We start from the raw sequence: 12,447 nt of genomic DNA, 5'->3' as shown, positions 1-12,447 counted from the left end.
TTGCGTGAAATGTTTGACTGAGAAAGGTACTTTGATTCATTGTGTATGGGAATGTCCTAAACTGGTAACTTTTTGGAAAATGGTTGTCCACACTCTAAGTAAAATTACAGGTATTCAGGTACCCTGTGTAGCAAAACTTTGTATTCTAGGGATATACCCAGATTGTTTTTCTGTTAACTCTAAGTGCAAGACTCTGATTAACTTTGGCCTCCTGCAGGCCAGGAGGAGGGTTGCTTTGTCTTGGAGAGACACTGAAATATCATCTATACAATCTTGGATTAGAGAGATGGCAATGTATGTTACATTAGAAAAGCTAACCTATGTAATCAGGGGTAAAATACAAGAATTTGAAGAAGTGTGGGCACCCTTAATGGACTTTCTCAAGCAACAATAGATTATATTTATCTGTAGAGCTATTCTGTGTGTGACTATTTTTATTTTATTTTATTTATTTATTTTTTTTATTTTAATTTATCTTATTCTATTTTATTTATTATTGTAATTATTTTATGTGGATATGTATGTTTGTGTGCGTGTTTATCTTTTCTGTATGTATGTGTATGCAGTGAGGTTCACCTGCATCTCATTGCGTAACTTGTGTGGCATATGTCAATGTGCTTTGTATGTTCTTATTGGAAATTAATAAAAACATTGTTCAAAAAAAAAAGTCATTAAGTGGTAACACCATCTGTAACCCAGTACTCAGTAGATCACACCAGATTTGAATACAAAGCTGTCTCAGTTCAGACTTCAGGTGAAATGTCTGTTGTCATTTCTATTAAAGATATCTGGTCTGTTTGTTGAGTGTCTGCTTGGCTGGTCTGAACAAACAACAGCTGGATGTAAATCTCTCAGCAGGTCCAGAATCTGTTGGGGCAAATAATTCATCCACCTTGTGAGTTCCTTTATAAAACTTTGATGTGAAACACTTACCAGCTCACGTTACTTCATATTTGTGATATTGGATGCAAATCTTGGCAGATAAATGGACAAAAATGTCTTTTTCAGAATGAACCATTTTTGCCCATCATGTGAATATCAGGTCACAGTCAGGACACTCGAAACAAACTGTGACAGTAATCACCAGCTCATACTTTATTTGACTGAATGTATCTTCGACAGACAAGTTTCAGTCTAATGACTGATGTATGACTGCACTTTAATTACATTGAAGGTCCCATTTGCAGTGTTGGGGAAGTTACTTTTAAAAAGTAGTGTTTGCTCATTATTCATTACTTCTTTAAAAAGTAATCCCTTACTTAGTTACCCTCTATGGAATGTAACTTTTTACATTACTCGTTACTTTTACGTTGACTTTGGGCAGAACCCATCTCATTTCCTAAATGTGTATAGGCCACATAAAGTTCTACTATGGAGGACATAACAGGTATTTCTTTTGTGCTCTTTATTATGAAAAATGCCACAAACAGAGCACTTGACAAGAAACAACAATACAAACAAAAGTACCAAATATTAAGCCTCGACGCATCTTATGGGCACAAAACACATGAATACATAACTCTGACATTAAACAGGCTACACTGAAATTGGTGTAAAGCTATAGTGCAAATTGACTCGACATATCATCATTTCCCCGGGGATCTTGAGCTACAAGCTTCATGTTAGCATGTTTTGCTTTTAAATGCTTGGTGAGGTTGGCTGTTGAGTTTACACCAGTGGACAAAAGTTTCTGGCAGGGCACAGTGTACAGCCCATATTTTCAGTAGTAATGCGTTACACTACTTTTTACCCACAAAAAGTAGTTTGTAACGTGTTACAGTAACGTAACTACTGCCCATTTGTCAGACGGTTGATTGCGGAGTCTCGTTCCCAACTTGTCAAATACTGACGCTTTGTGATGGTAGGTCGTAAACTGTAGACATCATTAAGTATCAAACAGCACGCTAACATCAAACATATGAAGCGTCAGTGATCGGTCAGAATCAGGTGGTGAACGACATAAAAAACACAGTCTGCATTCAAGATATTTGGTTTAAAATGTTATAAAATTATACATTAGGTTAAAAAAATGATCTGAAATGGATTCAACATTTAAAAACTGTCCATATCTACACTTCATCAACGATCTGGGAAAGAAGTGTGAGTTCCTGGAAAATGGGTCAGAGATTGAATCTGAGGTCAGGGTTTTAACTTGGTCTTCTGTTCTGATAGAGTTCTAGGAAAAGGGCTGGAGTTCAGGGATTGAAGTCAGAGTTCAGTGTTTGAGCTCAGATCAGTATCTAACCACGAGGAAAACATGATCAGATCAGCCCAAGACGTTCAGAGAGGAAGGGGTCGACCTCACAGAGGAACTCGATCACCTCTGAACTGGCAGCTTCACCTTTCATCCTCACTGTGTCGATAACAAAACGAGCTTTGTCTCCTCTGTTTTGTATCTCGTCTGCTGACTCCCTCTCAGAATCAGTCAGCACCTTTTTCTCAAACAGTTTGTCCAGCAGACTCTTGAGAACAGGTCCTGATATCCCCTCGATGAAGCTGCTCCGTATGTCAAACAGAATCTTGACTGAGTTGCCCTGCACACAGAGTCTCTTTAGTCCAGCAGACGGAAGACAAACCTCTCTTTGCCAAACAATGTGAGAGCTGTTGGTGTCTCTCAGAAGCACCTTCATATTCAACATGATTGTTTTGAATCTGACCTGGAATGATGGGATGTAGTTATCATAGTTGCCACAATGAAATTCAGCTTCTTTCGGTTGAACTAGAACTGAGTCGTCTTCAGGACAAGTGGACAGTGTGTATTCCTGCCCTGGCAGCAGTTTACAGTGTGAGCATGTCTCTATGTAGAGCTCATCTCCTACTAAGCTCTTCCTGGTGCGTCGCACATCCCGGAGCATGACGTTACCTGGCAGCATCAACACATTGAGGAGGGATGTGAGCTCATTCAGGGGCCTGTAGAACAGCAGAACCAGCGCTTGGATCGGGACGTGTGGCGATGCTTCATCTCTAACATTACCATAACCAGAAAACCCTGAGATGTTGATGATCACATGAGTTTCTGTTATCCTATGAGGGGGGATGAACTCAATGCTCTCATCATTCAGGTGAGCGACTGACAAGAATGGACATCCAGCTGTGGATGGGATCTCACAGTGTGGGAGATGAAGCCGACACACAGACTGCTGCAGACATTTGATGTCAAACAGGGGTCCTGCAGGCTTCTTGTGATGTTGGGCCAGTAGCCTCCTGTCCCAAGAGACAATCCTGTAAACCACGTCCCCTTCTCCCTCCATGTGGAACACCAGGCCCGTCACACTGCACTGGTACAGGCCTGGGCAGGAGCACAGGAACCGGTAGCTTTCATCAACCTCATCAACAGTGATATCAGGTGTAAACTCCTCAAAGCTGCTTTTTAACAGCATGTCAGGTAAGCTCTGTGATGGTCTGAAGGTCTTGTTCTCTGCACAGCTTATTTGACTCAGTGAGGGAACGCTGTGAGAACGAGGCAAACAGCTGGAGCCTCTTTGACTCCAACCAGGATCTGAGGACAGCTGGAGGTGAGGACGGGTCGGCTGGGTGTTTGTGACTGAGGAGCTCACAGCTGTAACAGGAGCCTCCATTTTAACCAGGGCGTCACTGTCAGCTGCTGACGTGCTTTTAGAATGTACAGACAACTGCTCAAACAAGACATTCAAATCAGCTGAGAGGGCTTGCTCTGAACGAGGGACTAACAAAACAGGATCATCTCTGTCGATGTCACTCTGGGATGCTGATAAAACCACAGTCTCATCTTTGGTTTCGCTGCTGCAGACGAGGCTCAAGCTCTGCTCGCCTTGTTGTCCGGAGTAAGAGACGGAATCAAACTCATCTTTCAGTTGAGTCGGTTTGTTTGTGCGGTCAGGACGTTTCCTAGATTCAGAAGAACTTTCACAATCATTTGCACACAAGAAGGAAGAGGGAGAATTTTCAGGATATTTGCTGACATTTTTGTTTGGCAGCTTATCCGATGCAAAGAGAGGAGAGCTGGTAGACGAGCTGCCATGTTCTGACACTCTCTCTGGGGTACTTCTGTTTTCTTGCTCCACCACCTCAACTTCACTTTTGCTGCTGCAGACGGGACTCCAGCTGGTGAGTGACTGCTTGAAAGAGAGGCCTGATTGTTCAAGACACAGCTGATGTTTATTTCTGGTAGTAGTACGTCTGGACCGGGCTGATCTGATGGGCTTTTTCATTCGTTGGGTACAAGGAGGTGGTCCCGGGCCATGGCGATGTCGCCTCAATTTATGCCGCCGATTATAATTATGAGGTCTCAAGATGGAAGAGGGAGAAGAAGGGGGGTGACTGTCGTGAATACCCTCCTCTGAGAACTTCTTTTTCTGAGTCCTCTGTTTCCCTGAGACACATCCTTGATTTTTGGAAAATGACACGTCTCCGTATTTTCCCATTCTTTGTCCCATCTTTTCTTCTGTTGTCAACTCAATCTCAAGTAGAAACCTTTAAAACAGCTTTCTTTGTGTTTTTCTTCTGGACCCAGACCCCTGTAGCAAAGCAGAGAATGGAAATCAAAACCAGATGTTAGATTTTCTTCCTGAAGTGTTCAACAGAACACTAGAATTTGATATAACTTTCTTATTTAGCAGGTTTTATAGTTGTTAAATGATTTTATGAATATGTTGAGGCTATGTTTTCGTGGAATTGTGCAGAAAAGGGGGTATTATACATCTTTTCCACTGGTCAAATATCCCACTTAAACCCACTGAAATCAGGCTTTTTTGTGTGATGGTAATGTGTAAACTCTGCATCAGCCCGCGCTAAGTGATGACGCAGTATCAACATCCGGTGGTGGCGCTTAAATAAAGAAGGACTCTGGGATGTAATCCATTCAGGACGTTTTAACCCCATTTATTCCTATGAAAGCTGCTCAGTGCTGTTTTAGGACCAAAAAGTTCGACTTCCCAGATATGAAAATAATTGGATCACCGACCAAGCCGGCGAACTTCCGGTTTGAAGGGGGATAGAATAAATGTATCGTGCGGCTCCTCTAGACTTTTCAAATGTTACTGGACTGAATGGCTCAAGTTCGGACCGTGAAACGAGTCACATCACGGGGTTGAGACGCTCAAAATAAAGTATCCACCGTTTTACAGAAGCTTCTTTCACAACGGCTATATCGTGCTTTTCTCGGACTGGAACCGATTTGTAAACAACATTGACTGGAAAAGAGTTTGGATGATTCCTCACAGATACCTGTTAGTAAACAAGGTGAAAGAGATGTCGTTCAGAATAATTCACAGATATTACCCTGCCAATCCTTACATGATTACATTTAAAAGAGATATCAATACAAACTGTTCTTTTTGTGAAGACCACCCAGAAACTGTTTTGCACCTCTTTTGGTATCACTTACACATCAGGACATTTTGGCAAACCTTCAGCAGATTTGTCATTGACCATGTTTATAAAGACTTTGCTTAATTGTGGGAAAATGTGGTATTTTGCATTTATAGAAGTCATAGTAAAGAAAATATATACTTAATTATAAATGTATTAATTCTGCTGGCAAAGTTCCACATTCATAAATGTAAATTCAACAGTAAAAAACCTAATTTTACATCTTTTTTCCATTAAGTTGTACGTTATATTCATTTGATTTCTGGCTCAAACTGTCAACATGTGGTCCTCTTTCTCCTTTTAATAACTTATAAGCCTCCTTATTTCGCCTTGTCTGTATTTTATATGTTTGTTCATTATAATTACATATTTCTGTCATTGTAAGTCACTGCTGAACTGTAAACCAAGTTTCACAATAAAGATGACTTGGGGGGGAAAAAAAAACTCAGAGGCAGTCGGGCTGCAGGAGGTGTGAATAGGGTCAATGAAGATTTTTAAATGGTTGACCTGTGTTTAAAAAAAACAGCTTCGACTTGCTAATGTTGTTGGAAAAGCGGCATTAGTGCCCTGTTGCAGACTCGCGGACGTGACGTGGTGACAGTGAACACGTCACAATACGTAGATTGGACCGTTAGATGGAGCTGACGTGTCACGTGCCGCTCCTGCACAGCTGTTTTCTATAATAGCGCGATGACGACCCTCCCTGTCCTGAACGTGTCGCAGAAGTCACTCCGTTCAGCTTTTCTTCAGTTTAATGTGACTTTTCTGGGAGTCTCTGTGTTAAAAACAGTCAACAGGACCCCGAAGACTCACAGAGGATCCTCACCGGGGGAAGTCCTGCACTTCAGTGTGTGTTGATCAGTGTTGTCTCTTACCGAGTGAGGACAGCCGTCTTCAGGACCGACGTGTTGTCTTCACAGATGTCTTCCCTCGTTGGATCTGATCGGAGGATACAGGCGGACATTCCTCCATCTCTGTTGGAACTTTCTGGTTTCCGCAGTCGACTTCGGGTTTCCAGTGAAGTTTACTTTCGGTTTCACACGCGACTTCCCCAAAACCCTGGAGGGGGAGAGAGAGGGCAGCCACGTGTGCGCATGTCACATTTTTTGTGTCCATTGAAAGTAGTTTTGGAGTCGGGCTCCTTTATTAATGGCAAAATAATCAAAGTATGATTGAAGTTAATTCTGTAAAAAGGTATCAATGACGGGTATTAGTGCTGCAGAAATGCTTGTTCTCCAGTTTGAATAAAACAGGTTTGTTTGGCAGAGACCGGGAGAAATGCACGTTTTTCAATGACAAAGAAAATTGTGGTGTAAAATGTAATCATCCGTAATAATCATGGATTATATCACAATCTGTTGAAATCATCGCAATATCACCTTTTGACCATATCCTGCAGCTTTATTTTGTAGAAGTTCAAACTCAGAATTTGAAACTGAATAAACAAACTTGGCTTAAAGAACAACACAATTTAAAGTTTGTCACTGTGTTTATATTTGGCGGACCCTGCCACCTCTCTAGCTTCACACTGTGTCTTCAGGGATCTTATTTTCCTCTGAGAGCAGTTTGTTTATTCACTAATGGAAAACAGTTTGTATTATTACCTCATTAATATTGTAAATATTAAAATTCAGAATTTGAATTTCTTCTCCAAAACTACAGAGTGATGATTTAAAGTCTTAAAATGTCTTAAATGTATCAAATACTTGATTTTATTTCATGAATGTAAATCTTTCTGTATTTATGACATTTAAAAAAAATCTTAACCTGACAGTCTCACTGTTATCACACTTTAGAACCAATATCAGTTTTAAATATTATGAGTATTGACATGAGTATTCAGTAAAACAGGAGCAATGATGAACAGCACAAACACCTTTCTTCTGCTTTATTCACTGGAAATAAAACATCCAACAGTTAAAAACAGAAACCCAAATGTTTAATTCGTTTTTAAATAAAAAATAACCAAGACATGATATTAAACACAAATGATATAAAATCAGAAACATGTGCTTATTTGTCAGAGCAGTGTTTTAAAACAGAAGCCTCTTATCTTGTTTATGACAGTAAAGTTCTGACTCAGTCCAAACAGCTCTCACATTATTAACCAGCAGGTGACTCCCCCTGCTGGCTGATGAAGGTATAACATCAACTAAAGACAGCTGTTATTTTGACACACTGTAAGATGAGATCATTTATTGTAAAACAGAATAAGAGGAGGGACATTAAGTTCCTTTAAGATGAATTTAAAGACTCACACCAGGCTGAAAAGTGTTGTTTCTCTTCACCCACATGAGGTCATGATCTCACCTGGATCTCTTTAATGACACCTGGTTCTTGTTGGGGACTTTACAGAAAGCAACAAGACAGCAACACACACAGAATGTAAAAAAATAAAGAGACAAAAGTGCTGAAATCAAACATATGAATACTCAGTGATCAAATAATCAGGTGATAAACATTGTAAAAACAGTAAAACAGTCTGTGTTCAAGATATTTGGTTAAAACTGCACATAAGTAAAACATTTTTTTAGAAAAATAAAACTGTCCTTATCTACAGAGTTCTGATTTGTGTTTAGCCCTTAAAATAATATCATGTTATTCTCAAGAAATGACACAGAAAAAAATACAAAATGAAGTTAAAGTAAACAGACAAAAGTGCTGAAATCAAACATGTGAAGGGTCAGTGGTCAATAGCAATCAGGAGATAAACATCATAAGAAGTGTAACAGACCGTTTTCAAGATATAGCAGGGTAATGAGCCTGAACACACCTCAAGCTACCTGAAGACCAATGACTGTCATGGACTACCCTCCACCATATTTCCTCATCATTAGTCAAGCGTTCTTTGACAGCACAAGAAGCTTTGTGGAACAAATGTTAAATAATGCTTGGATAACATGACCTTAACACTCACTTGTAGAGTCCATGCCAGCTTGAGTGCATGCTGTCGTTAAAGCAGAACGGGGGACAAACCCCACAGATATTCCGACATTCAAGGACATTTTTCAAAGATTCAGCTTTTTCTCTAAAAACAACAAATACAAAATAAAAGTATTTTGAATAGTGGTCCCAGGCTGTTTGACTTCATGGTGCATTCAAACCAAACGCGAAGAAAATACATCTGTCCATCTGGTTCCACCAAGGGGCAGTTTCTTAATAGTTGTGTTAAAATCAGTAAATTGTGACCAGCAAGTAGACGTAGACTAAATCCATCTGTAAACACAGATTTCTCTGTGATCTGATTCAATAAATGGATAGGAAAGATGTGAATAAACAGCATAATAATGACATCTTGTAAAAACCCTGAAATCATGGTCTTCATGGTCAGGTCTGTGGGCCAGACGACAAGCAAACAACTTTTAAAAAATGCTTGTTCCCTGGATGGAGTTCGGATGGATCAGAGCTATGCTGTGCTGAGACGTATTTTCAAAACTTACCAGGTAGCCCGACTTTCTTGTTCATTTCCCTCCACGGTAGCTCCTTACTTTTTCCTGTCTCAGTACGAGTAGATATGTCATCGTACAGCACTGGGTGTCTGCAAACGGTCAGCGACAATAACATCTATTCACATCTTATGGTTGACTTTTTATGCAATCAAGATGCACAAATAGTTCACCTCCTGTTTGGTCTGAACGCACCATCATTGTATGTATTCATAGTTCCCCTATCTCAGACAAGGAAACTGATTAAACTTGGGAAACAGTCTTTTCACATTTATAATAGATACGTCGAAGCCAGTTCTTTCTTAGTTTCTTTGACAAAATGTGCAGCATGGTGGTGCAGTGGTAAGCACCATTGCCTCACAGCAAGAAGGTCCTTGGTGGTTAAGAAAACCACTCAAATACAGATTCTGTCGTTCTCTTGTCAGGGAAACTGAAACAGTTTTAAGCAGAAACAACATGATGAGTTTTGAACACCTGGTCGACAGGTTCTGCCTGCATCACCTGTTCATTTAGCTTCAGATCAGCCCAAGATGTTCACAGAGGAAGGGGTCGACCTCACAGAGGAACTCGACCATCTCTGAACTGGCAGCTTCACCTTTCCTCCTCACTATGTCGATGACAAAACGAGCTTTGTCTCTTTTGTTTCGCATCTCGTCCGCTGACTCCCTCTCAGAATCAGTCAGCACCTTTTTCTCAAGCAGTTTGTCCAGCAGACTCTTGAGAACAGGTCCTGATATCCCCTCGATGAAGCTTCTGCGTATCTTAAGCAGCTTCTCGTGTGAAGGCAGATTCAGAGCGCTCTGTCTACAGGACTTTGTTAGTCCAGCTGATGAAAGATAAACTCGTCTCTCCCAGACACTGTTTTTGTTGGTGTCTCTCAGAAACAGTTTAATATGTTTCAGGATTTTCTCTAAATCCACCTGGAATGATGGGATGTAGTTGTCATAGTTGTCACAGTCAAACTCGGCTGTTGTTGGCTGAACTAGTACCGAGTCGTCTTCAGGACAAGTGGACAGTGTGTATTCCTGCTTTGGCAGCAGTTTACAACGTGAGGATGTCTCTATGTATTTTTCATCTCCAACTAATTTCTTCCGAGTGCGCCTCACATCCCGGACCACGACGTTACCTGGTAGCATCAACACATTGAGAAGAGATACAAGATCTTGATCATTTGGAGGCCTGTAAAACAGCAGAACCAGCGCTCGGACCGGCTCAGGAGGTGAGTCTTCATCCTTGACATTACCGAAACAAGAAAATCCTGTGATGTTGAAGATCACATGAGTTTCTGTTATCCTATGAGGGGGGATGAACTCGATGCCCTCATCATTCAGGTGAGCGACTGACAAGAATGGACATCCAGCTGTGGATGGGATCTCACAGTGTGGGAGATGAAGCCGACACACAGACTGCTGCAGACATTTGATGTCAAACAGGGGTCCTGCAGGCTTCTTGTGATGTTGGGCCAGTAGCCTCCTGTCCCAAGAGACAATCCTGTAAACCACGTCCCCTTCTCCCTCCATGTGGAACACCAGGCCCGTCACACTGCACTGGTACAGGCCTGGGCAGGAGCACAGGAACCGGAAGGTTTCATCGTTGTCATCAACAGGTGTAAACTCCTCAAAGCTGCTTTTTAACAGCATGTCAGGTAAGTTAGAACAAACAGCGGAGCCTGGTTCCAGGGCATCACTGTCACCTCCTGATGTGCTTTCAGACAACAGCTCAGTCATATTTTCTGTCCTGCCTGTGGTGCAGACAGTAGAGCTGTATTTACAGGTGATGCAATCATCATCTGTGTCCTCAGAAGGTGAGAACTGGTTTAATAGTACAGAGTCAAGAAGACATTGAGTAGCCTCAGAAGGTAAATCGCCTCCATATTCTAGATTAGGTACCATTGATAATCCATAATCTGTGCTACCAGATGACTCAACCCTTTCTTTTTCAGCAGTCTCTGAATCATCACCATCTTTGGTGAAGGCTTGAAGGGCTGATGGACCAGCTGTTGCATGCATCTGCATTTCCCTGGTATTATCATGACTGTGTTCTGTCGTAGCATCTGCTGCAGTGAAGGGAGTCTTTATCAGTCCTGTTTCTCTGAGCTGACCCGGTGGAGGTCGACCTAATGTGTAGCCAGAGGATCCAACGGGAGAAGCAACACCAGGGGAAGATGTCTTCCTTCTAGTGCTGCATTTCTGAATTCTGCCTCTGTTTTTTCCTTCACGATATGCTTTAGTTTTTTTACCAATTGACAGTTTGCAACCAAGGAAAGGCCTTTTGGCTCCTGGTGCAGGGCCTGCATCAGGAGGGACGATGGACTGAGGACCAGTAGACGGGTTGACAGAGGATGGAGGGTTACAAAGGCTTTGAGGGTCAGCATGTGCTTCGGTTGAACTGGAGCCAGGCAAAAAAAAATCTCTATCTGACCTTTGGACATTCCAGTTCTGTGCCAACGAGCCATCAGGGGAGACTTCGTACATGCATAGAACATCATCATTTGGACAACTGGAACTACTATAGCTACTTCCTTCTGAGAGCGTGATTGGATCCGTCAGGATTTGTTTTCCAAGAATCGGTTCACTGACCCGATCTTGTTCTTCTTGTTTTTCTCCAGTGCTGGATCCTGGATGATCCCTACTGATGTCAGTGTCAGAAATAACTGTGGACATTACTTGTGGCTCTGTGGTGAATAACTCCCGGCAGGCACCAGTCTCTTTCCTGGTATGCTTCAAAGGACAGACAGAAAATGCAGTATGTCTTATGTCTGGGTCATGATGGACTGTTGATGACAGGGCAGCCTCATCCCTTTCCTCCACAATCCCACAGTCCATTGCTCTGGAGCTAACAAGATCAATTAAGTCTGATGATCCAGGTAATGATAGATGTTGAAGGATACCCTGATGATCTTTGGACTGAGATGAGACAGTTTGCTCATGTTGTGGTAGTTGTAGTAGAATCTGGGAGTTAAGACGCTCTATGTATTCTTCCAGATCTAACGTCAGATCGAGGCAGGAGGAAGTGGAGGAAGATCTGTGAGACGAACCTCTGGCTTCTTGTCTCAGCAGTTCATCTTGAACAACTTCCTCTGAACACTTCTCATCTGCAGTCATCTGTTTTTCTGAGACTGAAGTTTGACCTCCTTGATTTTTGTGTAACGACTCATCTCCATCTTTCGTCAGCTCTTCCTCTTCAGTCTCTGGTGAGTCATCTGCCTCCTCACCACAGTCTGTATCATGCTGAGCAGAGAGAAGAGGAGGAGGAGGAGGAGAAGAAGGAGAAGGAGGAGGAGGTGCTCCCTCTGTTTGCTCCATCTCTTCTTTTTACAACTTGATCTCAAATAGAAACTTTTAAAACAGCTTTGTGTTTTTCTTCTGGTCCCAGAACCTAAAATAAAGCAGCAGATGGAGAATTATAACATTGTGCCAGTTGTTCTAGATATTTAAAAACGAGTGAACTGCGTTAACAACAAAATCATCTGTGATGTTAAGACTTCAGGAAGCTTCATTGTTTTTCAAAAACAGGGAACTGGAAAGAAAGAAAGAAAGAAAGAAAGAAAGAAAGAAAGAAAGAAGGAAAATGATGTGATTTTGTGAGTTTTATATTTTTGATTGACAAACTGTGATTTTTTTGTTTTGTTTTCTGTAGGAGCCATTTGGTA

At 41.6% G+C, this 12,447-nt stretch overlaps 2 protein-coding genes across 2 annotated transcripts; both read right to left on the bottom strand.

Moving 5' to 3' along the window:
• Positions 1-1,426: 1,426 nt before the first annotated feature.
• Positions 1,427-6,485, bottom strand: LOC115569904 (uncharacterized). Its single transcript, XM_030398123.1, has 2 exons — positions 6,225-6,485; positions 1,427-4,495 (listed from the first exon to the last, which is right to left on the bottom strand). The coding sequence occupies exon 2, from the start codon at positions 4,413-4,415 to the stop codon at positions 2,262-2,264; it is 2,154 nt and encodes a 717-aa protein (XP_030253983.1). The 5' UTR covers positions 4,416-4,495; positions 6,225-6,485; the 3' UTR covers positions 1,427-2,261.
• A 1,707-nt stretch (positions 6,486-8,192) lies between these two features.
• Positions 8,193-11,997, bottom strand: LOC115569891 (uncharacterized). The gene has a single exon (XM_030398100.1). The coding sequence runs from the start codon at positions 11,897-11,899 to the stop codon at positions 9,311-9,313; it is 2,589 nt and encodes an 862-aa protein (XP_030253960.1). The 5' UTR covers positions 11,900-11,997; the 3' UTR covers positions 8,193-9,310.
• Between the last annotated feature and the right edge of the window lie 450 nt (positions 11,998-12,447).

This window comes from Sparus aurata, chromosome 19 (assembly GCF_900880675.1).
Source record: "Sparus aurata chromosome 19, fSpaAur1.1, whole genome shotgun sequence".
NCBI lineage: Eukaryota > Metazoa > Chordata > Actinopteri > Spariformes > Sparidae > Sparus > Sparus aurata.
This window is presented reverse-complemented; position numbering and strand designations above follow the sequence as displayed.

What these genes read in the sequence shown, in the direction of transcription:
- LOC115569891 (XM_030398100.1), bottom strand. Translation starts at nt 11,899, where the DNA reads ATGACTGCAGATGAGAAGTGTTCAGAGGAAGTTGTTCAAGATGAACTG.
- LOC115569904 (XM_030398123.1), bottom strand. Translation starts at nt 4,415, where the DNA reads ATGGGACAAAGAATGGGAAAATACGGAGACGTGTCATTTTCCAAAAAT.